The sequence below is a fragment of the Chaetodon trifascialis genome, chromosome 24 (assembly GCF_039877785.1).
Source record: "Chaetodon trifascialis isolate fChaTrf1 chromosome 24, fChaTrf1.hap1, whole genome shotgun sequence".
Classification (NCBI taxonomy): Eukaryota; Metazoa; Chordata; class Actinopteri; order Chaetodontiformes; family Chaetodontidae; genus Chaetodon; species Chaetodon trifascialis.
The window spans coordinates 7,066,567-7,093,926 of record NC_092079.1 but is presented as its reverse complement, the minus strand read 5'-3'; the positions used below and the strand labels follow the sequence as shown (position 1 = coordinate 7,093,926).

At 45.2% G+C, this 27,360-nt stretch overlaps 3 protein-coding genes and 1 pseudogene across 3 annotated transcripts in view; all 4 read left to right on the top strand.

The window, feature by feature from the left end:
- LOC139352128 (collagen alpha-1(VIII) chain-like) overlaps nt 1-2,138 on the top strand; it is a 56,085-nt gene extending 53,947 nt beyond the window's left edge. Inside the window, exon 10 of the mRNA XM_070994228.1 lies at nt 78-2,138. Within this exon, the coding sequence (XP_070850329.1) occupies nt 78-2,026 (1,949 nt within the window). The 3' untranslated portion in view covers nt 2,027-2,138. The remainder of the gene's footprint in view (nt 1-77) is intronic.
- Nucleotides 2,139-3,686: 1,548 nt separating this feature from the next.
- On the top strand, nt 3,687-7,840 carry LOC139352099 (protein jagunal homolog 1-B). Its single transcript, XM_070994151.1, has 4 exons — nt 3,687-3,796; nt 4,327-4,424; nt 5,396-5,468; nt 5,562-7,840. The coding sequence occupies exons 2-4, from the start codon at nt 4,336-4,338 to the stop codon at nt 5,949-5,951; spliced, it is 552 nt and encodes a 183-aa protein (XP_070850252.1). The 5' UTR covers nt 3,687-3,796; nt 4,327-4,335; the 3' UTR covers nt 5,952-7,840.
- A 3,024-nt stretch (nt 7,841-10,864) lies between these two features.
- On the top strand, nt 10,865-18,532 carry LOC139352096 (NLR family CARD domain-containing protein 3-like; annotated as a pseudogene).
- A 1,153-nt stretch (nt 18,533-19,685) lies between these two features.
- LOC139352098 (gastrula zinc finger protein XlCGF57.1-like) lies at nt 19,686-24,378 on the top strand. The gene is made up of 2 exons (XM_070994150.1): nt 19,686-19,938; nt 20,574-24,378. The coding sequence occupies exons 1-2, from the start codon at nt 19,767-19,769 to the stop codon at nt 22,136-22,138; spliced, it is 1,737 nt and encodes a 578-aa protein (XP_070850251.1). The 5' UTR covers nt 19,686-19,766; the 3' UTR covers nt 22,139-24,378.
- The last annotated feature ends 2,982 nt before the right edge of the window (nt 24,379-27,360 follow it).

The following is a 27,360-nucleotide window of genomic DNA, read 5'->3' as shown; positions in this document are numbered from 1 at the left end:
ATGTGACACATTACTGGTTGCTTTTATTAGTTAACAATGGGATAAAGCAGATTATATTCTACCATTTTTTTTAACAGGACAAACATTCCCCAGAGGGGCTAAAGGTCCACTTCCCCCTGGTCCTGGTGGGGAGGGTCTAAGAGAGGGACCACAAGGAGTTCAGGGTCCCCCAGGACCGTCAGGACCACCAGGACCACAAGGGCCACCTGGGCTACCAGGCCAGGGATTGCCAGGGTTGCCAGGAAAGCCAGGGCCTGCTGGTCCTCAGGGCTACCCAGGAATTGGAAAACCTGGCATGCCAGGATTACCAGGAAAACCCGGAGGACCCGGCTTTCCAGGACCAAAAGGTGACCTTGGTCCCAGTGGTGGTGAGGGACCAACTGGACTTTCTGGGCCTCCGGGGCTCCCAGGTCCCCCTGGACTCCCTGGGATTTCGAAACCAGGAGGTCAGGGGCTGCCCGGACAGACGGGTCTTTCAGGGGAGCCTGGCCCAAAAGGTCTACGTGGGCTTCCTGGTCCTGCAGGTCCCAAGGGAGAGAAAGGACTCGGTATACCTGGTTTACCAGGTTTAAAAGGACATAGCGGACCACCGGGTCTACCTGGACATGTGGGCCTCCCTGGGGTAAGTAAACCCGGCCTGAATGGTCTCCCTGGACAGCCAGGGATACCAGGAAAGCCTGGTCCTTCAGGGGAGCCAGGACTGGCAGGACCACCTGGTGAAAGAGGTCAACCAGGACCACCTGGCTTGCCAGGAATTGGGAAACCAGGAAAAGATGGTTTGAGAGGGCAACCAGGGCTCTCTGGAGGGAAAGGGGAACCAGGTCCTCCTGGTTTACCGGGTGGTCCAGGGTTGCCAGGCTATGGTAAACCAGGATTTCCAGGACCTAAGGGGCACAAGGGACATGCTGGTCTCCCTGGACCTCCGGGCCTAAAAGGTGATAAAGGTCACGGAGGTCTTCCTGGGGTCATTGGTCCCACTGGTCCTAGCGGTATGCCTGGCCCACCAGGTCCAATAGGGCCTCCTGGTAGTCTTGGCTTCCCAGGGCAAAAGGGAGAGGATGGTGTCGGGGGAACAAAAGGATATCCAGGAATGAAAGGTGAAGTAGGCCCTCCCGGTCTTCCAGGACAGCCGGGTTTATCGGGAGCAAGCGGACTACCGGGATCAAGAGGTTTTCAAGGGCCCATTGGCCCCAAAGGAGAACCTGGTTTTAGGGGTTCACCTGGTGCCCCTGGTGTTGGAGGACTACCTGGACAAAGAGGAGAGGTTGGACAACCGGGAGAGAAAGGCCACCAGGGTCCACAGGGTATTCCGGGACTTACAGGACCCGGGGGACCGATCGGACCTCCTGGGCTGCCAGGGCGAAAAGGCGAAACAGGCCTGCCCGGTAAACCTGGGTATCCTGGTGAGGGAAAGCGAGGACTCCCCGGTCATATTGGTCTTCAAGGTAACCCTGGCCCAAGTGGCCCTGCTGGGCTTCCAGGGCAACCGGGACCACCCGGACCCCCCGGTCCTCCAGGACTGCCCGCTACGTCTCCTGACCTCGGACAGATCCTCCCAGTGAGCGGCCCGTACAATGGCCAAAAACAAGTTTACAAGAAGAACGGAGGCGACATTAGCGGAAGTGGGCTGGAAGTGCCTGCGTTCACTGCTAAGCTCACAAATCCATTCCCTCCTGTTGGTTCTCCTGTCATCTTTGACAAACTCCTACACAATGGCAATCAAAACTACAATCCCCAAAATGGCATTTTCACCTGTAGCATACCGGGGATCTACTACTTTGCTTACCACGTCCACTGCAAAGGAGGTAATGTGTGGGTGGCACTGATGAAGAACAATGAGCCAGTCATGTACACATATGATGAATACAAAAAGGGCTTGCTAGATCAGGCATCAGGGAGCGCTGTACTCCCGTTACGACAAGGAGACACTGTGCACATACAGCTGCCATCTGACCAGGCTGCAGGACTTTATGCTGGTCAGTATGTTCACTCAACATTTTCTGGATACTTATTGTACCCAATGTAAGAAATGCGTCTAAACAAAGTAACAGCAATGACATATCGATGGTAAATTTTACCGCGTCTATGGTAAAACTATCGGAACAATGTAGGTCAATTCAAATGGTTTACAATGAGTGGTGAAGAAATTATCTTTTTTTAAAATACATAGTAGCCAAATACAAATACTTTTACTATTGAATTATTCTTTGCATTTGCACACGTGTAATGCAATACATGAATCGATGGAGTCTCAGTCATTGACTATGACATGTAAGAAGTAAAGTTTATTGTGAATGTTTTGGGTAGCGGAGAGCAGAGGTAAAACAATATACAACCAAATATCTCAGCCGTCATAATTCTTGTACGTTTACATTTATTACATTTATTCTTATATCCATCCACATACAATATATCATGACACGGTTGAAATAATACCTGGAACAAGGAGGCTTTATGTTGCCAAACTGTATTCACTTTTGCTTGACATATACTGTATAGTGGGCACATAAGAAAACATGAGTTTCATCGTACAATGCAGGTTTATGTATCTGGGGGTCATCATACGGTCATTAAGTTATTGTTAGTCTTGTTACATTATTTTGAGAATGCAGCTTTTTTACATCTTCATCGAACAGTAAATTTGATATTTGGGTGACTTCTTAAAAACCCAATATCATATCCCAGTCCAGCATAAAAAATACCAATTTGACAGTCGAATGATCTTTTGACTCTTTGCTGTCATGAGTTGTCTTGTTTTGTTTGTAATAAATATGAATTTGTTGAAAGGTTTTTGTCAGTATTCTCTGTAATTTATTTGTTTGACTACTGATTACTTTGGATTTTGTTGATTTGTATGTGTTGACCGTCAATGATGGAAGTCATTCGAAAGTTCAGAACACAACGTACGCAAATATTTACCAATATTCTAACAAATGTTCATACCCATTCATACCACCACGTGTCAGTTTCTTTCATTTTGTGCTTTATTTCTTCAAACTGTGGATGTGCAATTTTTTTTTGTCGCTTTTTTTTTTTTAACTTTAGACAATGGTGCACAGCATTAAATGAGAATCTGTGCCTAAAGTATGTGATTTTTTTTTTTTTTTTTTAATCTTTGTTGCTTTGATTGGTTAGGTAATGGTTGAATAAAGAAGTAGAAAGAACTACCTTGACTTGATTTTCATTGCCGTGACAATTTTCAATTTTCATCTTTATTGATCTCCTGCATACAATGGACATTATCCTTTCAGAAATTACTTATTGTGGTTTTTCACAAATGTTTTGATTCATTTTTGGAAACAGCAGAACCAGTTTGGATGATCACTGACCCAACTGTAATATGCATTTGATCAGGTGAGAAAATCTTTCAACATGAAATTCTGTGTGTGTGTGTGTGTGTGTGTGTGTGCGTGCGTGCGTGCGTGCGTGCGTGCGTGCGTGTGTGTGTGAGAGAGAGAGAGAGAGAGAGAGAGACAGACAGAGACAGAGACAGAGACAGAGATAGAGACAGAGAGAGACCAATAGACCGAGTCTGACCCATTAGTCTAGGGTTTTTGTTTTGTTTTGTTTGCGTTATGACACAGGGTAGTTACTCAGGTCCACACTCCAACATAGTAGGTGGCGGTAATGCACCATAACACTGGTTGCCACCCGCCATAAACAGAACGAAGAAGAAGCGTCTGGCCAATCATCGTTTGAGCTGTCATCAGTTACTTCCTGTCTCTTTTCCTCAGTGAGCAGGAGTACCCGTGTCAACTATCGTGTGTGAATGTTTCTCCGGAACAGCAAATAAAAAGTAAGTGCTATCATGAATCTCTTAAATGGTTTGACTGTTGTTATCTGACAGTTTGGCGACGTAGCTTTTCATTTTTCTCAAGCTACAGTAACCGACACTGTATCTGTATGTATCTGTATGCTAGTAGTCAGACTGCTAGCAACTGTTAGAGTCAGCTCGCGTTAGCTAGTTGGCTAACGCGAGCTGACTCTAACGTGTGTCGTCCTTAAACCACATATGTTAGCATGACAAAGTGAATGATGGCACCCGAAATGAAATGAAGCTTTGGCGACTGCGTTTAGACTAACGGCCTCATCGTGCAGACCTGGCAAGTGTAATTATTATCCAGGCATCTGCTAAACGCGACCCATGCTAACGTAGCAACGCTCGTTAACAATCAGTGAATGGAAGTTGCAGTTGTGAAGCTGGACCTCAATCACTCAAGTACCAATGTGAGGTGCTTGTACTGTGGTGGGAATCTTTTCTTTATATGCCTCAAAACTGCACACGAGTCTGTGATGTTATGACGTTAACTTATGTCTTGCTTTCAGGTGTTCGCGATGGCTTCTCGAGCAGGTCCGAGAGCAGCAGGTACAGACGGCAGTGACTTTCAGCACCGGGAGCGCGTTGCCTCACACTACCAGATGAGGTAGGTTCTTTTACCGTTTATGTAATTTAGTATCTTCTGTAAGAGGGAAAATAAAGTGGTAAGACAGGATATTTCCTCTAAGGGATGACCAATCAACAAATAAGTAAAAATTGAGTCCACAGCTTATCTTCTTTCAATCGAAAGGAAATGTCTCAAATACACATTTTGGAGTTGATTTAATTCGAACATATTTAATAGTGTCAGAAAACCTGTCATCTAAAAAATTATATTCTTAATGTAAGAAAATAACAAGATTTAGCCTCAATTAGCCTCTTCACGCACAGTGTCTTATTTTTTGTTTACTTACATACCCATGGCACAACTTGAAAGATGTGTACCATTTTTCTAAAAAGCACGAGCGATCAGTCAAAATACATTAATTTTATTTCAACATAACAATACAGATGATACTGAGATGGTCCCTGTTCAAAGGTTTTCAGTTAGTGATGGCAAGATGAAGCTTCTTGAAGCCTTCTGGCCAAATGGTTCACAAGGTTCATTTGCACACAGGCCCCCCCTGCTGGTCAGATTGTTCAACAGCCAGATATATTCTAGTAATTTTGTCAATTTGTAATACACTCTGTTATGCATCAGTGCAGCTATGGGAATGATTCAGTCATATAAATAATGGCATCTAATATTACTTGTCAGGTGTTTATCAATAAATAATTTTGTTAATGTTTGAATAACTCATAATGTCAGGGGAACAATTGGTTTCAAACTGTTGCAGTTTTTAACAAGGTAAGGGGCAGTGAATGGTGATTTTTCATTTTCAAATCTCTGGACAAATCTCTGGAACTTATTGACTATTTATACACAGACGCTAATTAAACGTACCCGTTATAGACTTTGAAACCTGCGTGTCAACTTTTGTGTATATTATCATGCCAAACATCCGTCAGTGAGCTGTATGTCATGATAATATGAGATAATAAGATTTGTGTGTGACCGCACCCATCTGTCCGATGCAGCGTTGCCTTGAAGTCTGAAATCCGTAAACTCGTCATTGTCCACCTGCTGATCTGGGTGCTGATGGCAGCTCAGGTAATGCTAAACTTTTAGAAATTGACACAAACCTTCAGTAGTTTTTGACAGGTGAGCTCATTGACATGATGTGTGTTGTGTCTCATGTCTCAGGTGACAGTGAGCCAGCTGAGCCTGGTGTCCCACAAGGTAGTAGCCTCTCCATACCAGTGGGAGTACCCCTACCTCCTGAGCATCATCCCCACAGTCTTCTGCTTCTTGGCGTTGCCCCGCAACAACATCAGCTACCTGGTCATCTCCATGATCAGCGCCGGTCTATTCAGCGTGGCCCCGCTGATCTACGGCTGCATGGAAATGTTCCCCGTGGCGCAGCAGCTCTACCGGCACGGCAAAGCCTACCGCTTCATCTTTGGTTTCTCTGCCGTGTCGGTCATGTACCTGGTGATCGTAATCGCTGTGCAGGTGCACGCCTGGCAGATCTACTACAGCAAGAAGCTTCTGGACCAGTGGTTCACCAGCACGCAGGACAAGAAGAAGAAATGAGTTCACCTCAAGCACAGTTAGCCCTGAGGTGGGTTTTGTTTTTGTTTTTTTGTTTTTTGGGGGGAATCACTCACAGAACTGTTGGATTGAGCCTGCCAAAAGAAGAGACTCCCAGAAGTACTGTGGTCCTTTGTCTTTTTCTGTATTTGACAGTGACAGTATCATTGTTGATTTGACCGCTGCTATCACGCTGCACATTAATCGTCCAGGCAATTCATCGCTGATAAACCTGTAAATGTCCTCTGTCTGTACCTCGTGATTTCAGGTACTGACAGTGTAAAGAAACCAGAAGTAACTGGGAGGAGACTGTAACAACATGTAAGTTGATATTTTGGAAACGAACGCAAAAATAAACTGGATTGTTGTGAGAGTTACAGGATTCAAAGTACATGGGGACAAAACAAGAAATGTTTCTTGAAGGATTCTTACACGTTAACTGTCATCCAGGTGACGGCTGGTTAAATTTACACACATAGGAACATCGACACCCTCAGCGAACGGGTCACATTTTGACTGAATAGGCTTAATGAGCACAGCCATGTGCAGGACGAACTACTTTCTATTCCTCCTTTCAACTGGACCAAATGAACCACTCGTATCCAAAATGTGCAATCTTTTCAAAAGCTAAAAACTTAACCGACAAACATAATCCGGGCAGAATCCGTAAATTAGAAAAAAAACAAAGGTGCCTTCCAGAGCACACTCTGTCTATCTGAAGCTGTCCTGGCTGGGCCAGTTGTTGCATTCCAGACTTGTTCCTCATGTTTTCAAATGCTGCTCATTTTTCGCTAAGGTGTTTGTTATGCCGTTGAGATGACCAAATTTGGACAAATTACAACTTTTTGCTTTAATTGGATGAGTGAACGAAGCTACAAGAGATGTGAGCGAGACAAAGGTTTGTGTCATTTTCTGAAACATGTAATGGGTCAAAGGTCAAGAGTAGCACAACAGGCTCGGTGCTGGACATGAACAGCACTTACAGTTACAAATTAACCAATCATTATCAGCATTGCAACAGATGTACAGTTAGCTTTGGTTTTACATACTCATAAGTTTCCTGATTGCAAAGTAACATTAACCCAATGCTATTCAATAATAGTCAATAAATAACTAATAACAAGATTAGAAGTCTGCATTGTGACCCTGTGGAAAACATGGATGCCCACATCAACTGTGCATCACCAACACAGCAACACTCCCTGAAAATGTTCGGACAGACACTGTATTCATTTTGTAAATGTGGCATGAAGAGCGCGGGCACAACAGAATCCTGCAACACCGACAGACGCGTCGATGCATTCGTAGTTCTTGTGACCTGAAGACCGAGAAGGTGGCTGAGGAGAGCAGCAGCGGAGGTCACGGGTGTTGATCTGCGCTCTGTGTGTCAGCAGGTCGTGGACAATCAAGTGCTGAATGGTGGCAGCTGCTGTCTTATAATATGTCTGCATAATTAAATGAGATGAAGTGTTTGGACCTGTCCATTGTGTTCCATTGACCTTGTCAATTGACGGCGCTGCCCTCGTCCTTCCTGGAGCCATGCTGTCCTTCAGTCTGATGGAGGACCCTGAGATCCTCACCTCGCTCATCGACAGACGCCACAACGCCGCCAGGTGACCAGTCCACAGAAATACACAGACCCAGTGGTCGGGGAGTACTGGTTCCTGTGGTCATTTCTAGGTTTCCACTGAGGTGACATGGCACCACCTAAAGGCAGACACGTACGTTCGAAGTTCATACTTGTTGGCTGCTTTTCAGCTCCATGGTCCCAGTTTTTGTCAAGTTTGGACCTTTTTAGCAAACAGCTGACGAGCAGAGTTTATCATCTCAAGTGCAGAAACCAAAAGATTCAAAGGTGAAAGATGGAAATGAAAAAGAGAAAATTCACAGTCACTTCAAGCTGAATGAGTCCATTCTTCTTCTGTCAGCTTCATTTTATTGTCCTTGTTAGTGGTGGAAAGTCACCGAGTACATTTACTCCATTACTGCAGCACAACTTTAGATCAGATCTTGATGTTTCCTCCAGGACTCTCAAAAGGTTTCAGCTCAGTTCCTTCTCTTCGTCTCCTCCATGTTTCTGTTGCAGGAAGCTGCTCTTTAGCCTTTCTTGCTTGTGTAGAAAGAGGAACGATCAGCCGGCCTGTGAGGAGCCACGTTCCTCTGACGGCCTTTGATTTGAACTTCATTACCCAGAACTCCTGCGTGGTGACCTGTCACTGAGCAGGTGAGCCTGTGAAGCTCAGTGTGATGCTGCCCTCTGGTGGCTGCAGCAGTCTGTGCTGCTGATGGTTTGTGTGGATTTTCACTGTGATGGTCGACTTTGAAGAGCTGCTGCTGGATGTTGATGTTTGTCTTCTTTCTGTTCATGTAGCTTTATTTAAACAGCAATCCGTCTCTGCTGCTTTTTAATGGAACAAAATATTCAATATTCAAATATTCTCACAGCTTCACACCATGTTTTCATTGGTTTGAAGAAAACTGTGTTTAAAGCTCAGTCGCAGGCAGAAATGAGCACATCCAGAGTTTTTGAAGACGCTGATTGATTTTCTCTTCAGTTCCTGAAATGAATCCAGTGTGAACCATCAGAAATAAAGACAGACTTGGTGCAGCGTTAATGTCAATCATTCAAGTGTCAATAAAGGTCCAATTTGTCAGAGATGGCCAGAACTTCAGAGTCAAACCACTGCCACTGTCCTCCTGGCATCATGCAGAACCCTCAGTGGGGGACAGTGGGCCATCAGAGTTTGTGGGCGGGGACCTCTCACACCTGGTGATGAAGGTGTTGACGCACAGACCTGCTGTTGTGTATGTGTTGATATATATTGTTGTCCTCAGGGTCCTCCCAGTCAGGACACTCCATGCAGTCCTGGAGCATGTCAGTTGCTTCTGGAGTCCATCACTTTCCTTTGGTCCTGGATGGTTCAGTCCTCTTCAGGTGCTGTCTCAGTGTTGGGACCATCTGTATGATGCAGTGATCTGAGAGTCCAGGGCACTCACAAGGACAATGGACGAGATTTCTCTCTGCACTCCATCAGAACTGGTTCCAGGATACTGGGATCGCAATCTGAGCGTTTTTTGTCTTCAGACAGCAGAAATCCATGTTGGTGTCTGCTGAGTTTCATGTGAGCGTCGATAAAATGAACGTCTGAAGACACATAAAGAAGTTCTCCGGGAGACATCGTGAAGTCGAGGAAGGGATGTCCTTGGCAAATGTCTCCTGAAGGACGCCGGCTGGAGTGAGTTTGGTGAAAACACCTGAATATTCCAGGTGTTACTTGCTGATGTTGTGATGTTGGATGTCACTGTAAAATAAACGTTTCCAGTCGAGGTCATTCAGTCTGTGAAGGCCACAGTTTGAGTCTGAACGAGCTGCAATGACTTTTAGTGTTGTTCTTCTGATGCAGTGCAGGAATGGACTTCAGGGACAGACTGGACCTCCTGACGCCTGTCTTCAGAGGACAGATGGACCATCACTGTGGGAGAGGAGGCGTCTGGTCTGTCCTGCAGTACTGACGGTCTACCTCACGTAAACACACCAACACTGAACGACTGCTTGGATTCAGGAATGAAGCGTCTCCTGCAGACAGCTTGATTTAAAGCTTGGGTTTTGTAGACGTGGTCAGCTGTGTTAGTGTTTTCTGTGCTTCTTCTTTTAATGAGCGTAGTTTGAAAAATAGACGCTAAGTGCGCCCATAAAGTCCACCTCTCTGTTTACAGGGAACTTTCAGGGTAAATTTGCTGGATTTATCCAGAAAAAATGTGGCTGAACTGAAATATTAATGTCCTGTTTGAAGGTTTGTTGATTAACTTTTAATATATGATGAAATTCTGTCTTCAGTGGGTCATCACATAAACATTAAGTCCATATCAGACTTCTCATTCTTTATGATTAAGACTAAACTCAGGACTCAGACTAAGACTAGCTCATATAAACTGAGTTGTTTTCCATCCAGAATAGTTGGTTCCCAGTTCAGACCTCCTTGTGTCTCACGCTCTTCATGCTGCTGCAGCTTTAAACCTTCCTCTTAAAAGCCCTGATGATAAAACAGCTGATGCAGCCAGTGTGCTGCGTCACACTGACAAATCCAGTAAAACTGCAGTGAAGTACTGTAACTCGTTAACTGATTGTTTTCGAGCTCGAATTTCTCAATTCATGTTTTTTCTTTGATGGGATTCCCGGAAGGAGTCGAAATGCTTCCCACATTTGAATTTCCTGAATGTGTCTGATGCGGAATTGATATCCTGTCTGTGAGTTATGAAGCTGAGTTGTGTTAATTTTCTGCATGTTATGCTCTGAATTTGAAGTTTCCTCTTTAAATCTGTAACTCAGTGCTCCACATGTGTGTTTGGCCTTCAGAAGTGACTGATGAACGTCTCAAAACCCGATGCCTCCAGCGTCAGTGCTGAAACGCTGACTCTAACCCTGCATGTGAATCAGGAGTTTGCGTCTCGTCGGTGTACTTTTGGCTCAGTTTTGTCGCGTGTATGAAACCACGCTGTGACGTGGAGTTTTGTTGCGCTCATTGATTAGCGAATGGCACCTTCCACCTTTTGCTTTTTGTCACGTGCTACAAGTTTCCCAGCAGAGTGACGCCCTCATTGAAATCCACTGAAACTGATCGGTTCACATGTAAAAAGGATTCAGTTTCATTGTTCTGCAGCGGCATTCCTTTCGCTGCTAAACAGCTAAAATGACCCACTGACCGACTCTGTCATGTCATCTGATAGCGATCATCATCAGAAGCAGCCGGACCAGCTGTCTTTGCAGCTGAAGTGTCCAGAACCAACGAAGCAGCTTCAAACGGACCTGCAAGTCCAGGCTCGTCGGCCAGTTTGATCGTTTTTATAGGTGTAATCTAGTTTCTCCAGTTGGGCGAGTGTTTAAAGTTTATTTTCACTTCCTGCCTTCGGTGTGTCGCAGTTTGTTTTCTCCTCTGAATCTCCAGCTAAAGGTAAAGTAACTCGTTTCAGGTGTCTTTTACACAAGCTGTCATTAGCTTAGCTTCAGCACAAATGGCATCGATCAGCAGCTCTGTCCATCGTTTCTCCAAACTCTGAGTTTAACTGTGAACTCTGGACGAAGGAGGTGAAAGCAGCTCCGTTCAAAACATCGGCCATGTTGTGTGGATATTTGTGAGTGTGAACGCTGGAATAAGAGCAGAAGCAGAGCGAGTTGATCCTCAATAGATGATGCGGAGACAGCAGGAAGGAGCATTCGGAGGCTGTGAGGAGCTGAAAGCTTTTATTTCTCAGTTCAATCTGAAACTGTGTCACTAAATGAGCTGTCAGAGCTCTGAACTCTCCTCCAACAGCAACGAGTGTCGCTTCTTTTTCTCACTTTGTGCTTCAATGTGATCAAGAATCAAATCAAAGATTCCTCTTTTAATATGACCTGAGAGGGCTTGATTGAGACAGGCTTTTATTTTGAAAGGATCGCTCAGTGGTGGAAAGTCACTACTTAAGTTTTGTAGTTCACTACAGTCTGGAAGTACTTGTACTAACTTGAGTATTTCTCTCTCTCTTGATATTTATACTCCGGAAATATTTGACTTTGACTTCATTTTGTGACTTTTCAAATTAAGACTTTAATCAAAACAAATGATCAGTTCGTTAAACTTCCTAAAAGTCGATTAAACAGTTAAAAGTTGCTCCACGTCGACACACTCCAACATTGAAGTACTCGTTACCCATCAGCGATACAATAATACAGTAATCTGAGTGTTCAAGGAGCCGCTCTGGGCTTTGTTCTCACAGGTGAAATCTGATATTTGTTGCTGCCACATTAGTTTGTGTGAAGTGAAGCTTTATTTTTTATCTCAGTTGAATCATCGCGCTGCCTCTGTGGACTTTGGCTCCTTATCAAGGTTCAGCGTTCAGCTTCATTGTCTTTATAACAGGATTGACCAATGAAATGCAGTTATGGCTCCTCCACACTGAACACACAGAACACAGATACAAATATATTCAAATATTTGACATGAGAATAAAACAGATTCCTCTTTTAATATGACCTTTCTATTTCTCCTGTGTAAATATTTGACTTTCTCCTTCACTTATCGGTGATCGAGGATCATTCAGGCGTAAAGAAACTTTCAGCCATGTTGAATTTACTGAATATTCCACAAACTGAAGCTTCCTGTCAGATTCAGTCAGTGTGTGTCAGTGGATGTCAACGGTGGTCCAGGCATCAAGTGTGTGTTCACTTCAATGCAGCTTCATGGCGCCATCTAGTGGACCGATAGAAGTACAGCAGCTCGGCACTCACACTGCTGTTTGACTGCATTCAGCTGACTCTGATATGAAACACAAGATAACAGCCATTCAGAGGAGGAGCAGCTGATATTTGGACAGGAGAAACCATGAAAGGATGAGTTCAGCTGATGTGCACATGAATGATTTGTTTCCTCTCCAGATCAAAGTGTGCGTGAGCTGACGTGAGTTCAGCAGCATGAATCGGTGTGAGGACAGAGAGGAAGGAGTTCGTCCCTCTAAAACCAGTCCGTGTGGGGACGATGACGTCCAGACCGAAGCTCAGAGGTGAGACGAGGATCTCTGACTGTCCAGGACTCGTCTCCATGTCAGAGCACTCGAATCTGTCCACCATCATTATTCACACTCAAAGCTCTGTGTGTGTTGTGTTGAAGGCCAGAGCAGCAGGACCCACCAGACTCTGCTGGACCTGGACCTGGACCTGGACCTGGACCTGGACCTGGACCTGGACCTGGACCTGGACCTGGACCTGGACCTGGACCCAGCTGTGTGTCCTTCAAGAGCGACCAGTCAAAAGATGCCATCATTCATTTTAAACAGCAGCATGTCTCTGACAGACAGTAAGTTGTTCTCAGTATGAAAATTGTGTTGGACAATTTGACCTTTATTTTCAGCATTGTTCTTCTTCTCATTCGTTTCTATCCTCACATGTGGAAGCTGCCCAGTATAACCAGTCTTCAGCTCTTGACTCCAGTTGAACATTTCCTCCACACACACGTTCTGACTGATGACTGCATGAGTATGAAACAGTGACTTGATCGAGGCTAACAGATGCTAACGAAGGCTAACCCTGATTCCACTGAGTTCCTCCATCAAATCAACATGTTGTGCTTTTCAGTCATGTGACAACACAAACACAAACATGTCAGTGATAACAGCTGGACTGAGATCAGCTGCTGTGAAACAGAGTGAAGCAACACAGAGAGTGTGAGCACACAGTCTGTTTGTGATCGATGCTGCCGATGGATTCACAAAGTCAAGAACAACACTGACGGCGGCAAAGGACCTTCAGCTGTTGTTTGTCCCTGTGTGGACGGACATGATGTGAGCTAATTCTTCATGATTCCTCCACAGAGTCCGCCAGGACAGCTCAGAGGTTCCCAGTGGTCAGTCTGCCCAGCAGCATCAAACTCACCTTGACTCCGCATTTCTGGTCTGTATGTGTACAACAGCTGCTTTCACATCTGTTCTGTCCACAATAATGTCCACGCTACACTTTTTAGACCAGCGGACCATCAGTTTGTCCAACATGGATCTGATGTTTGCCTCCATGATTTCATTTTGTGTCATTCATATCATCTTCTGTTCCAGCTGCTGGAGGAGAACATTGTCTCTTTTGTGAGGAACGAGCTGAAGAAGATCAAGACGGTTCTGAGCTCAGATGACCCAGAATGCTTAGAGAGTCAGGGGGAGGATGAGGAGGTGTTGGACGGTGAGGATGCAGAGCAGAGGAGGAGCAGCAGAGAGGCATTTCTGAAGATCACGCTGCACTTCCTGAGGAAGATGAAGGAGGAGGAGCTGGCTGAGCGTCTGCAGAGCAGTAAGAGGATTTCTCTAAAGGTTTAACTGCTGGATCAATGAACATTCGCTGATGTCTCAACTGATGGACCAAAATATGTTTAGACAAGGACATTAAATTCTTATCTGAACTTTATCAATCACTCATTGATTTATTTGTTGTGTCTTCATCCAGGAAGTCCTGTTCCACTTTATCAAGGTAAACTTAAATCTAACCTGAAGGAGAAGTTCCAGTGTGTGTTTGAGGGGATCGCTAAAGCAGGAAACCCGACCCTCCTGAATCAGATCTACACAGAGCTCTTCATCACAGAGGGAGGGACAGGACAGGTCCATGACGAACATGAGGTCAGACAAATTGAAACAGCATCCAGGAAACCACACAGACCAGAAACCACAATCAGACAAGAAGACATCTTTAAACCCCCACCTGGACGAGATGAACCAAACAGAACAGTGATGACGAAGGGAGTGGCTGGCATTGGGAAGACGGTCTTAACACAGAAGTTCACTCTGGACTGGGCTGAAGACAAAGCCCACCAGGACATACAGTTCATGTTTCCATTCACTTTCAGAGAGCTGAATGTGCTGAGAGAGAAAAAGTTCAGCTTGGTGGAACTTGTTCATCACTTCTTTCCTGAAACCAAAGAAGCAGGAATCTGCAGGTTTGAAGAGTTCAGGGTTTTGTTCATCTTTGACGGTCTGGATGAGTGTCGACTTCCTCTGGACTTCACCAACAACAAGATCCTGACTGATGCTACAAAGTCCACCTCAGTGGATGTGCTGCTGACGAACCTCATCAGGAGGAACCTGCTTCCCTCTGCTCGCCTCTGGATAACCACACGACCTGCAGCAGCCAATCAGATCCCTCCTGCATGTATTGACTTGGTGGCAGAGGTCAGAGGGTTCACTGATGAACAGAAGGAGGAGTACTTCATGAAGAGGTTCAGAGATGAGGAGCAGGCCAGAAGAATCATTTCCCACATCAAGACATCACGAAGCCTCCACATCATGTGCCACATCCCGGTCTTCTGCTGGATCACTGCTACAGTTCTGGAGGATGTGATGAAGACCAGAGAGGAAAGAGAGCTGCCCAAGACCCTGACTGAGATGTACATCCACTTCCTGGTGGTTCAGTCCAAAGTGAAGACCATCAAGTATGATGGAGGAGCTGAGTCAGATCCTCAGTGGACTCCAGAGAGCAGGAAGATGATTGAGTCTCTGGGAAAACTGGCTTTTGAGTAGCTGCAGAAAGGAAACCTGACCTTCTCCCAGTCAGACCTGACAGAGTGTGGCATCGATATCAGAGCAGCCTCAGTGTACTCAGGAGTGTTCACACAGATCTTCATAGAGGAGAGAGGACTGTACCAGGACAAGGTGTTCTGCTTCGTCCATCTGAGTGTTCAGGAGTTTCTGGCTGCTCTTCATGCCCATCTGACACTCATCAACTCTCGAGTCAATCTGCTGTCAGAACAACAAATAATCTCCTGGTGGGCTAATGAATTTTTAAATGAATTAACACGTGTCCACCAGAGTGCAGTGGACAAGGCCTTACTGTGTCCAAATGGACACCTGGACTTGTTCCTCCGATTCCTCCTGGGTCTTTCACTGCAGACCAATCAGAGTTTCCTTCGAGGCCTGCTGACACAGACAGGAAGTGGCTCAGAAACCAATCAGGAAACAGTCAAGTACATCAAGAAGAAGATTGAAGAGACTCCCTCTGCGGAGAAAAGCATCAATCTGTTCCACTGTCTGAATGAACTGAACGATCGTTCTCTGGTGGATCAGATCCAACAGTCTCTGAGTTCAGGAAGACTCTCCACAGATGAACTGTCTCCTGCTCAGTGGTCAGCTCTGGTCTTCATCTTACTGTCATCAGAGAAAGATCTGGACGTGTTTGACCTGAAGAAATTCTCTGCTTCAGAGGAGGCTCTTCTGAGGCTGCTGCCAGTGGTCAAAGCCTCCAACAAAGCTTTGTAAGTACAGAGATAGTGAAGTGTCTTCACCACTAAATACTCTGATATCTTACTGTTTGCCTCCTTCCTGTGTCTCTTCAGACTGAGTGGCTGTAACCTCTCAGAGAGAAGCTGTGAAGCTCTGTCCTCAGTCATCAGATCCCGGTCCTCCAGTCTGAGAGAGCTGGACCTGAGTAACAACAACCTGCAGGATTCAGGAGTGAAGCTGCTGTGTGCTGGATTAGAGAGTCCACACTGTGCACTGGAAAGTCTCAGGTCAGATCAAGTTACTGTTTGTTGTAAAAGCGTTGACGTCTTTCTTTAACCTCAGAAGTCCACACATTTGACACAGACACTCATTGATTGGCAGATTTTTTTCTCTCAATGTTCCTTTTATTAATGAAGTCTGGCTGAGATGGAAATCCTCGTTTATGTTTTGTTGTCATGTGACTTTGATTAGTGGACGTCACTTTGTTCCTGATTCAGTCATGATTAATTAGCACAAAGGTGTCGCCGAGGACCTCAGGAAGTGAAGTGTCGAGTGTGAAGTCGTTAACCTGAAACACAGAAACTGTTGAGAATTATTATGTGTTGTAAATCCTGAGCAGTGATTGGATGGACACAGCAGGACCCTCAGATGATCTTCCATGTGTGTTGTTCTGTGTTTTCAGGCTGTCAGGCTGTCTGATCACAGAGGAAGACTGTGCTTCTCTGGCCTCAGCTCTGAGATCGAACCCCTCCCATCTGAGAGAGCTGGACCTGAGCTACAATCATCCAGGAGACTCAGGAGTGAAGCTGCTGTCTGCTGAAGTGGAGGATCCTCACTGCAGACTGGACACTCTCAGGTATGAAGAGCCTGCTGCAGCCACAGTCAGTCAGTGTGAAAGAGGAGGAAGAGCTGGAAACATGTTGAGGCAGCAGGGAGAAGCAGGCTGGATCAACATGCTGTGTTTGTGTGTATGAGAGTAATGTAACGTCCATGTTCGCATGCTGAAAGAGGAGGTGCTGCTCTGACCCCCCCCCCCCCCCTTTCAGGGTGGAGCCTGCTGGATGCCAATGGTTGAGACCAGGTCTGAGGAAGTGTAAGTGTGTCTTTCATTTGACTGATGACAACAAAGCAGAGCACATTCAGCCATCTTCAAACTGAGACATCACTCATTTACATCTCTGTCATCATCAAACTGTCCATCCATCAACAGCTGATCGATCAATAACTGCAGCTGTTTTCTTCTTCTTCTCTCTGTCAGATTCCTGCGAACTCAAACTGGACACAAACACAGTGAACCAAAACATCAAACTGTCTGACAACAACAGGACGATGATGTATGCGAGGAAGCATCGGTCATATCCTGATCATCCAGACAGGTTTGACTGGTTTCCTCAGCTGCTGTGTGGAAGTGGTCTGACTGGTCGCTGTTACTGGGAGGTCGAGTGGAGAGGAAGAATTTCTGTATCAGTGAGTTACAGAAGAATCAAAAGGAAAGGACACAGTGATGAGTGTTATTTTGGAATGAATGATCAGTCCTGGAGACTGGACTGCTCTGATGCTGAAGGTTACTCTGTCTGTCACAATAACAGAACAACATCCTCCTCCTCCTCCTCCTCCTCCTCCTCCTCCTCCTCCTCCTCTGTCTCTCACAGAGTAGGAGTGTATGTGGACTGTCCTGCTGGTACTCTGTCCTTCTACAGAGTCTCCTCTGACTCACTGATCCACCTCCACACCTTCAACACCACATTCACTGAACCTCTTTATCCTGGCTTTGGGTTCAGGTCCTGGTGTGGTGTCTCACTGTCTCTGTGTCCTCTGTAGGAGGGACAGTCTCCTCCTGTTAGAGAAACACTGCTGAACAGATCAGCTGAGTCTGTGCAGGATCTCAGTCACATCAGTCTTTCAGGTTATTGGAATAAATTGATCAATGAACTTTGTTGATAACGATTGAAAAGATTCCTCATTTACTTTGTAAACTTCTTCCACTTCCTGTCCTTTAAAGATGGACGCTGTGATCATTCAAGTGTGGAAACACTGTTGACTTGAACCTTCAGCTGTGTGTTGATTTCAATTGTGGATCTTGTTCCAGTCAAAGCTGAATGTTGCTGTGAGTGTTTTATGGTCTTTCTTCAGGTCAGGACTGCTGACCGGACTCAGCTGAAAGATCCGGAGAAACGTTTCTGGATGCTGTCGTCCATAAAGAAATGGTTTTTCCAGTTTGGTGTAGAAGAACTCAGTGGGTCTTCACAGAGCCGTGACTGGAACCACACCCAACACCTTTGGGATTAACCGGAGCGCCGACTGAGCCAGACCTGATCGCCGACATCAGCATTGGACCTCAGTGATGCTCTGGTGTCCGATCGGGATCAAACAGCAACTTCAATATCTGTTGCAAAGGTTGAGCGCGGAAGACAGGAGGTTGTTGTGGCAGCGCAGTCATGAACACGGTGTCACAGTCACGTTTCCTGCAAAATCTCTGCTGAATATTCAGAAACTTCATCTAAAATTCAACCTTCTCTCAATGTTTCCCACAAAATATTTCACTGTTTTACTGCAGCGTCGTACTGACTGTCTGTGTGTTTCTGTGTGTTGTTGCGTATTGTGGTGTGACGTTTAAAATATGTCACTTTTTCTTCTTAAATTATGACTTTTTGTTTGTTCCATCGTCACTTTCAGCCTCCTGAACACACAAACACACGGTGAGTCTCTTCTTTTTTGATCACATTCATGAAATCAGATGAACTTTCGTTCTGTTTCATCCAAAGTTTACTGGAAACTGATTTCATTCAGTCACAGCTGAAATCACTGAGTCGTTTGTTGCTGCTGAATTATTGAACCAAGCTGCATTTAAATCATCAAGTTGGTCCATATGGTCTTTATTTAAAGTTTCTGTTCAATAGTTTGATCTGAAAAATGTCAAATTTCATTTTAAAACTGCAAAACTTTGGTCAAAAATTCAGTCGATCAATTAGCTGAACCTTCATTCACTTCATCCAAATGTTCCAAAGAAGACACGTTGTTCATCCAAACGGGCTGTTTCTGCTGCTGTTCGATGTCTGAATGTTGAATTCAGACGAAAGGTCTTCGTGTTTTATTTTGAAGGCAGCTGGTTTGTTTTGATGTTCAGTCAGACGTTAAACACAAAGTGGAAACCAAAACATATGAAAGGTGTGAAAGTGGAGAAGTATTTCCGAGATAAAGAGCTGTTCATGGAGTCAGCCAGGTCAAACATGAAGTGCAGAGGGAAAGGAGGTCTGTCTGAACAGGAAGTGCACAGGCTGAGGACATTTGGACAGAAAGTCAGACAAGAACTGAACAGAGATGATGGAGAGGACACAGAACACAATGTCTTTGTTCTGTTGACTCTGTGTTTATGGGTGGTCAGTTTATACAATAGGTGACCCTTTGTCAGTGAGTGCCCTTCCTTCTCAGACGTCCTGAAGGGATGCGGGAGGGAAAGGTCAGCTGCAGGTCTGTTCTCCTGCAGGATGATGCTGAGGAAGACTCTGATGATGAGAATGAGATGAGAATATATGTAGCGAAAAGCAACGTGAAGCCAGCGAAACACCAAAAACATCTTCCTGATAATAGCCAAAAGCAAAAGGAATAAAAGTGAGATGTTTCTCAGAAAGAGTTCCACTAGCGGGCACAACTCTCCAGATTAAATGAAAGATTTATGAACCACAGACTGAGAGTATTTCTGCTGTTGTTCATTCGTAAAAAAAAGAGATACGGGCATGCATGAAAGTTTGGAAACCTTTATTTTGAAAATCAGCGAACCAAAGGTACCCGGGGCAGAGGTACTTCCTGCGGCTAACATGCTAATTTCTTCCGTCCGTGTCACGTTGTTCTCATCAGATTCATTTGCAGTGACCCAGCAGAGCCTGTATGTGTGGATAAACGTGTTGAAGTGGACTTTGTGTGAACTTCTGGGATGATTCACCGCAGACTCATCTCCTGTTTGCCAACAATGCTACCGGAAGTTAGCCTATCCTGGTAGCAGGAAGTAGACGGAGCCCGGCCTCACAGTGCGCGTGGGAGCAGCTTCGATAGAGACCGAAGTGAGCAGACTGCTGCGAATCAGTGAAAATGTCTAAAGTCCAAACGTTGAGAGCTTTTGTGAAGCAGCGACTAACTGCGGCTGCTGAAGAGATAATGGAGCTGTTTGAAAGAACGATAGCAGAGTACGAGGAGGAACTTCGTCGACAACGAAAACTATTGGACGCTGTTTTCCAGCCTCACGTCCGGTTACACAGAGCAGGTTTGACTCTTTGCTGCCTATTCTCACTGCTACCTGCTGCAAATTTCTCTTCCATGTATCGTCTCATTTAATTTTGACTGGTTTAGTCGCTGGAGAGTGAAGTTCCTCCCTTTCATATAGAGACCTGCTAACTTGCAGGATCGAACCCAGCGAGTGCCGTTGTTTCCTTGGACCCTTTGCAGTTTTTGTTTTGTTTTGTTTTTTTAAACTCCGTCATGCACCACCTTGCTATATTATGATGTATTTGTTTGGATACGCAATGCAGTGGAACCGTGACTGAATGTGGCGTATTTCTGGCAGAGATGTCTTGCCATAGTGAAGAACTGCGGTCAAGCCAGCCGCTTCAATATTTTAAGAGCTCCCGTGTTGTAGACTTGAGGGTAGATAAACGGAAAGTCAGCGCTAGGATGCGATAGCGTGCACCACCTTTTGTTTTTCAAAATAAAATGTGGGTGATCGAAAAGCAATAAAAAGAGATGTGTCAGTGTGATCCTGCACTGGTTTTGAATCACTATGTCACATGACCAGGAGGCTATTGACAGAAACTGATGACATACATCAAAAATTGATGATCAAGAGTGTTAAGATGTCAGTGGTTTCCAAAAGGCGTGTTTGTGTTTGATGCTCCTCCACAGATGTCCAGCTGCTGTCGGCGAGTCAAGAAGAGGTTCCCCCCGAGCAGCAGGAGCGGAGCCCCAGTCTGGACCAGGAGGACCCAGCAGAGCTGCCACACATTAAAGAGGAACAGGAGGAACCGCGGACCAGTCAGGAGGGAGAGCAGCTTCCAGGGCCGGAGGAGGCCGACATCACCAACTCCACATTCCCTCCTGTCCTTGTGAAGAGTGAAGAAGAGGATGAAGGGAAACCTCAGTCCTCGCAGCTTCATCAGAGACACACTGAAGATATGAAGACAGAAGCTGACGGAGAGGACCGTGGAGGACCAGATCCAGACAGATATTTCGAACCAGACAGTGATGACGAGACGTCTCAGTCCTGCGACCCTGAGACCGATGACAGCTGTGACTGGGAGGAGACCAGAGGACCTCGGTCAGGTTCCAAGCCTCTGCAGAACAAAGAAGTACCCGTAAGCGATGTGAAACGTAACACCGGACAAACATCAGTCAGCTCCTCGGAATGCGCTTCAAGCTTTGACCGCAGTGGAGTCCAAACGGGAACGGAGAAACGGTTTCGCTGCTCAGTTTGTGGGAAGAGATACCAACATAAGGGCTCCTTAACGTCTCACATGAGACTTCATTCAGAGGGAAAATATTTCAGATGCACAGTTTGTGAGAAAACTTTTGAGCAGAGCGGATTGTTTATGAGGCACATGAGAATCCACACAGGAGAGAAACCCTTCAGTTGTTCAGTTTGTGGTAAAAGATTCCGAGTAAAGGGCTCTCTGAGACTACACTCGACTGTCCACACAGGAGAGAAACCTTTCAGCTGCTCCATTTGCGGTAAAAGATTTACTCAAAAGCCAAGTCTTGGACGGCACCTGACCATCCACACGGGAGAGAAACCCTTCAGTTGCTCAGTTTGTAAGAAAACTTTTCAGCAGAGAGGAAATATGGTGACACACATGAGGATTCATACAGGAGAGAAGCCCTTCAGTTGTTCTGTCTGCGGTTTAAGATTCAGACAAAAGAACCATCTGAGAGAACACTCGACCGTCCACACAGAAGAGAAAGCGTTCAGCTGCTCAGTTTGTGGTAAAAGATACCAACATCAGAGCTCCTTAACGTCTCACATGAGTCTTCATTCAGAGCGAAAATATTTCAGCTGCTCAGTTTGTGAGAAAACTTTTCATTGGAGAGGTAGTATGGTGACACACATGAGGATTCACACAAGAGAGAAACCCTTCAGTTGTTCTGTGTGCGGTTTAAGATTCAGACAAAAGGAGCACCTGACACAACACGCGACTGTCCACACAGGAGAGAAACCTTTCAGCTGCTCCGTTTGCGGTAAAACATTTGCACAAAAGCCTAGTCTTCGACGACACTTAAACGTCCACGTGAGGGAGAAACCATTCAGCTGCTCGGTTTGTGAGAAGACTTTTCACCAGAGAGGAAATATGGTGATACACATGAGGATTCACACAAGAGAGAAACCGTTGAGCCCCTCCGTTTGCGGCAAAAGATTCACCGAGCTCGCTCAGATCGACCATCAGGAGTGTGTCGGTGAGAGCAGCGGAAATAAATGAAGCTGCAGAGACGCTTGTTGAGACAGTTTCTTCCAGCGGCACTGAAGCTCTGAGGACAAGACTTGGTTCAAAGCTGCGATCCAGACTCTAAAACACATCATTTTAATTGTGCTTTTATTTTTAGCCGCATTATTTTGTCACTCAGTCATAAGCAGCTCTGTGTTTGATGTATTTCGCCAGTGTAGCAGAACTGGCCTCTAACTGACCTCTTTTTTCCCCCCCTTTTCTCTACAATACTCAAGAGAAATGGAGTCGTAAACCCGTCTAACTGGTTGAATTATAGACCACCTGGTTTGCTTATCAGGAGATGTGATTTCAGAGAGAGACAGGATGTCTGGTTCAGTGGACTCCTCCACACTATTCCAGGGGGAGAGCGGGAAGATCAACACCTTTACATCATGGGCTATCTCCTACTCGGGATGTCCCACGGCAATGCTAATTCTTCTCCGATAGCCCATGAGGGTTCCAGACAATAAAACTGTCTGGATGGACGAATGCCATGCCTCATGGGAATCCACAGACCAGATGGGGCTGATGGGTTGTAAATTGGACATTCCTGAAGTAACTTGTGCTGTATGTTGTGTGCTTTTCCTACTACACCAGGATAACCAAACCTCCGTGTCAAACTTAACTTTTGATGTTTTCACTTTGCGGGACTCATTGTCTGTATAATGTTGATGTTTTTCCAGTTCCTCTAACTTGAAGAATGACGAAATTGTGATTTGAACTGTTTTATAAAATTTGTCTGAATTTCTACCGTGGAACTGTCCTACCATCTAGGGGTTTGTAGCAGTTAGGCCAAATATGCCTGATGAAGCATCATTAATACGTAGTTGTACTAGTAATAATCCCTTTGGACATGTATAAGTGTCTGTCTCTCATCACGATCTACTCATAATACTTGTCTAATACACGTTGTGAACAATGTTGGAATTGTGTTGAAAACTTGTCATTTAAAATATATGTGGTTGACCATAGTGAGAAGCAGATGAGCCCCTCCTATGAATCATTAATTAATTCCAGCTCCATGAGGCGAGATTACATCGCGCGCCACAAACCGTGCCCATTAGACACGCCCCAGAGCGACTTTTAAAAACTGCATGTAGACTGCAGCAGTTCAGTTCTGTTTTAATTTTCTTCTTTCTAACATCTAGTTACTCTCAGCTGAGTTTTCTTTTCTATTCTTCTTTTAATTATTATTTTTTTTTAAAGCCAAATGTTTTGTTTTAACATCAGTAAATTTTAGTCAAATAATAATAATAATAATTTTGTAGACCCTTTTCGACCGGCCATCGAAGAGACTATCAATTTTGTTAGTATCAGTCTAAAATAATTCTTCAGGGGCTCAACCGAACCAAAACCCTGCAGCCAGCTGTCGATCCTCGGTCTGGCTAACGACCATCCGGAGCCGTCCCTCATCTGTAACCGACACCGTAGAACCAATTCGAGAGACATCACCGTCCCACATCAGCTCTTCACCTTGGTGTGCCCGGGCCTTACACCGGACCACCGAGCAGATCGAGCCACGGACGAACATCTGGAACATCTTCGAGTTAGTTCATTCATCAATCAAGTAGGCACGCTAAGCGGGTTTGAATAAGAGTTGGTCCGTGAGGTAAAGAAACGGTCAATTCGTCTAAATTCTCTCAATTAGTCGTTCAGTCACTCAACTTTACGTTCGCGTCCCCATTATTCCCTTTCAATTACTTCTCACTATCGCCAACTTGTTTTGCCATAAGTTTTGTTGTGTTATGTCACATCACCTCATATCTTCTGTCGTATTATTCACGATATATCATTCGTTATCCATAATTGTGCTGAATAAATGAGATTCTGATTTAAGCCCTGGGTGGACTCTGGATGATCCCCGTATCCAGAGTTTACACTTCAGGTTATCAGACTGGTTTACTGTTAGTTCATTGGTTAGTATTTTTTCAGTGTTATAGCAGTTAATTCCCGCAGTCCTTCTTAGCTGAGGAAGGTGGTGCTCCGATAGTTTATCAACGAATGCAACATCAAATGAAGTTAGTTCCCCTACAAATGAGACAAAAGTCTTTTATTTCACTTTGGACAAAATGTGTTGTTTTGAATTAATTTCTGAACGAATGACTTTCGCTCACCATTCAACCACGAGGGTTTCATGTCCATCAGCCTGTCCAGTGGGGACGTTGTGGGTGTTTTGTCGTCCGGTCAAATTGTGCAATTGTACACTTTCAAATAAAGTTCACCTCGATGAACACAATGTGAGTCGGAGTCATATTTGAAGTTCTAAAAAAGCGGAAGAAGAGTTCATTAGTGCATTTCTGCTAGCTGATGAATCCTACGCCAAGACTGCTCGAAAGGCATTAGTGCTAATTAAAGAGCAGAATTAAATCTACAAACCAATCAGAACGTCAATCAACTCTGAAGCTCAACTCCCAGATGAAAGTCCCAGCGTCCCAGCCAAGCTGCTCTGCACTGTTGTTGTTGACACTGCCTGCGCGGAGGTCTTATGAAGTGCGTGGTTTTTGAAGGCTGGTGTCTAACGGAAGAAGACAATTCACTCTCATCTGCACCTGTAGCTCAGGCTGAAGGAGGACGGCTCAGGAGTCAAAGGTCGTGCGTTCGAATCTTATGAAGCCGGCTGACTTTTGAAGGTCCACGCTCAGAGTAAAGAGTCCAAAGCGCTCAGAGACCAGGTCCAAGCATGAAGAGGATCCGGTGGTGAGGTGGGAAGACCTGCGGCTCATGATGAAGAGGCTGGTTTGAGTCCTGCCTGTTGCTGGTGATCGTCGTCCTCCGCAGGAGCAGAGAGATAAAGGCAAGGATTATTATACCGGAGACCACCACCGGCTAAAACTTAATGAAAAACAGTGATGACAAGAAGCATCATAACAATAAGAAGAAGAATGATGAAATAACAGTAATAATAATAAGAAGAAGAAGCAGTTTAATGTTGGTCTGTCTGGAAACGGCTGATGTCAGAGGGTCGTTTACAGAGACATATACAATCTGTCCACATGTCCGTGAGACACATGGTGGACATTTAAATTTCCTTTTCACAGAAGAGAGACGGCTGTGGCTCAAGAGGTAGAGAGCTCGTCCGTCATTCAGGAGGTCGGTGGTTCGAATCCTTGTGTCAACGGTCCACATGTCGAAGCGTCTTAATGCATAAAACTGAACCTCAAAACTGAGAGTGCGTGACACCGCTTAACGTTCATCCCCTGGCGGATATGCAAATGAAGCCTTTTTTTGTTTGTTATCTGTGTTTCAGTTAAAAAAAAGGGGGTGGGGCGGGGGCGTGACCGTGGTCGACCTTCGACCTTGGACGCAAACGCTAGTTTGAGAGGAAAATGGCGCGTGTCATGGCGGCTCTGAGAGAACCTGTTTTTCTAACGAATTGTGGAGAAAAACAACAGAAAGAAAACAACAGGAAGACGTGGAGAAGTTCGTCGTGAGTCATGAGGTCAGTCGGTGGCTCAACGGCCACGCACACACACACACAAACACACACAAACTGCGTCCGTTGCTTGCTAGCTTAAATAGCATCTATGCTAACGCCCGTGCAGCGCAGAAGCTAACGAGCGAACTTAAACGAAGTGTTCGCGGCGAATAAACAAGCGACACATCGGTCAAACTCGACCGAACGAAAGAAAGAGGAGAAGGTTGTAGTTTATTGAGAGGAGGGAAATGTGTCTTTTCTAGTGTTTTTGTTTAGTTTTTCAACCATTGCTGGCAGCGGTAATCAACGCCACCTGCCAACAGGTCGCAAGAAGCGGCAGCTTCCGTTAAACACGGTGCTCACAGGAAGTTTGAAATGAGAGTTTAAGAAAGTCATTAAAGTCTGAAAGCTGCGCGCAGTTTACTAGCTGGTGTGTGTTGCTCCTGGTTGCCTCTCCGGGTGCTTGTAAACTGTGCGCGCGGTCAGCACAATGTTGTCACTTCCGGAAATGAGGTCGTCATTGAATTCACTCAGTGATTCCGAGTATTGTTGTGTTGTTGTTGTTGTTTTTTACATGAACCCATGGTTGGTCTGTAGTTTCCCTCTTGAGGTGTTTGCCAGGTGTGATAATAATCCGCAGTGTCCCACTGAGTCATTTTGGACATAGTTGATTTGTCTCCATGTTGTGTCCAGGTCCAGTGAATGCTCAGGTGTTGGATGCTCAGGTGTTGGATGCTCAGGTGTTTGATGCTCAGGTGTTTGATGCTCAGGTGTTCGATGCTCAGGTGTTCGATGCTCAGGTGTTCGATGCTCAGGTGTTCGATGCTCAGGTGTTCGGTGCTCAGGTGTTTGTGTCGTGTTTGGTGGTGATGAACGATCTGGATTATTGTACGGTTGAACTGGATCAGCTACTCCTGAAGCAGGTTGAACTTCCTGAGCTGAACAGGAAGTTCAACCTCTGTCCTTGTTGTTGATGGAGCTGAGTCTTCAGTCATATGGCTCAGGGTGGGGCGATATGACTGTTTCTGCTCTCTGATGGCAGAAACGTGTCCACCTGCACAGGTGTAGCAGCACTGCTTCCATGGCAGAAGGATCATTGTGGATGAGTTGTCGTTGTCCTGCATGCTTGATATGGCCACGCTGAGGAGTGTGTGTCTGTGTGAAAGGACAGTCGTGGACATTTAGTAGACATGATTGTGTTGACATTGTCCACAGTTCATAAGAGAGAATGGTCTTTACTAGTGCTGTCAATTGATCCAAATCTTAATCGCATAAATGTCCTAGTTAACTTGTGATTAATGGCACATTTGTATCTATTCTAAATGTCCCATTAATTATCATTTTAATACTGTAGGCTTGCTTTGCGCAAATGTTTTTTATTGAAAACAATGTGTCGTGTTATATTTCACACTAACATTCACATTTGAATGAATCAAATCTCACATTTTAGCACTGGCAACAAACAGATGACCAAAAAAAAATGCTTGGTTACAAAAAAGCCCTTCAACAGCCTTTTTTAAGGGATCAAAACAGAGTGATCCAAAATAAAAATAAAGGTGACATCATTGTGAAGTAGGACTCAGCCTGTAGTGCAGTTAAACCACGGCTGAAACTTTCCTTTAAGTTTCCTCTGAACATCCCAGCAGTCAGACTGTGATGCTCTGTGTTTGTTCAGCAGAGGCTCATCAGCCTCTTATTTCTCTCCAGAAACAGTGAACATCACTTGTCTCTGGCTGCAGTCAGCTTGTTCTTAGTTGCATGTATCCATCTGTCTCTGTCTCTGGTCTTGTCAGTCGATCCA

Excerpts from the sequence above, each read along its gene's own strand:
- LOC139352099 (XM_070994151.1), top strand. The coding sequence starts at position 4,336 with ATGGCTTCTCGAGCAGGTCCGAGAGCAGCAGGTACAGACGGCAGTGAC. Across the intron at positions 4,425-5,395 it reads GCCTCACACTACCAGATGAG|CGTTGCCTTGAAGTCTGAAA; the intron begins GTAGGTTCTTTT and ends TGTCCGATGCAG. Across the intron at positions 5,469-5,561 it reads GGGTGCTGATGGCAGCTCAG|GTGACAGTGAGCCAGCTGAG; the intron begins GTAATGCTAAAC and ends CTCATGTCTCAG.
- LOC139352098 (XM_070994150.1), top strand. The coding sequence starts at position 19,767 with ATGTCTAAAGTCCAAACGTTGAGAGCTTTTGTGAAGCAGCGACTAACT. Across the intron at positions 19,939-20,573 it reads CGTCCGGTTACACAGAGCAG|ATGTCCAGCTGCTGTCGGCG; the intron begins GTTTGACTCTTT and ends GCTCCTCCACAG.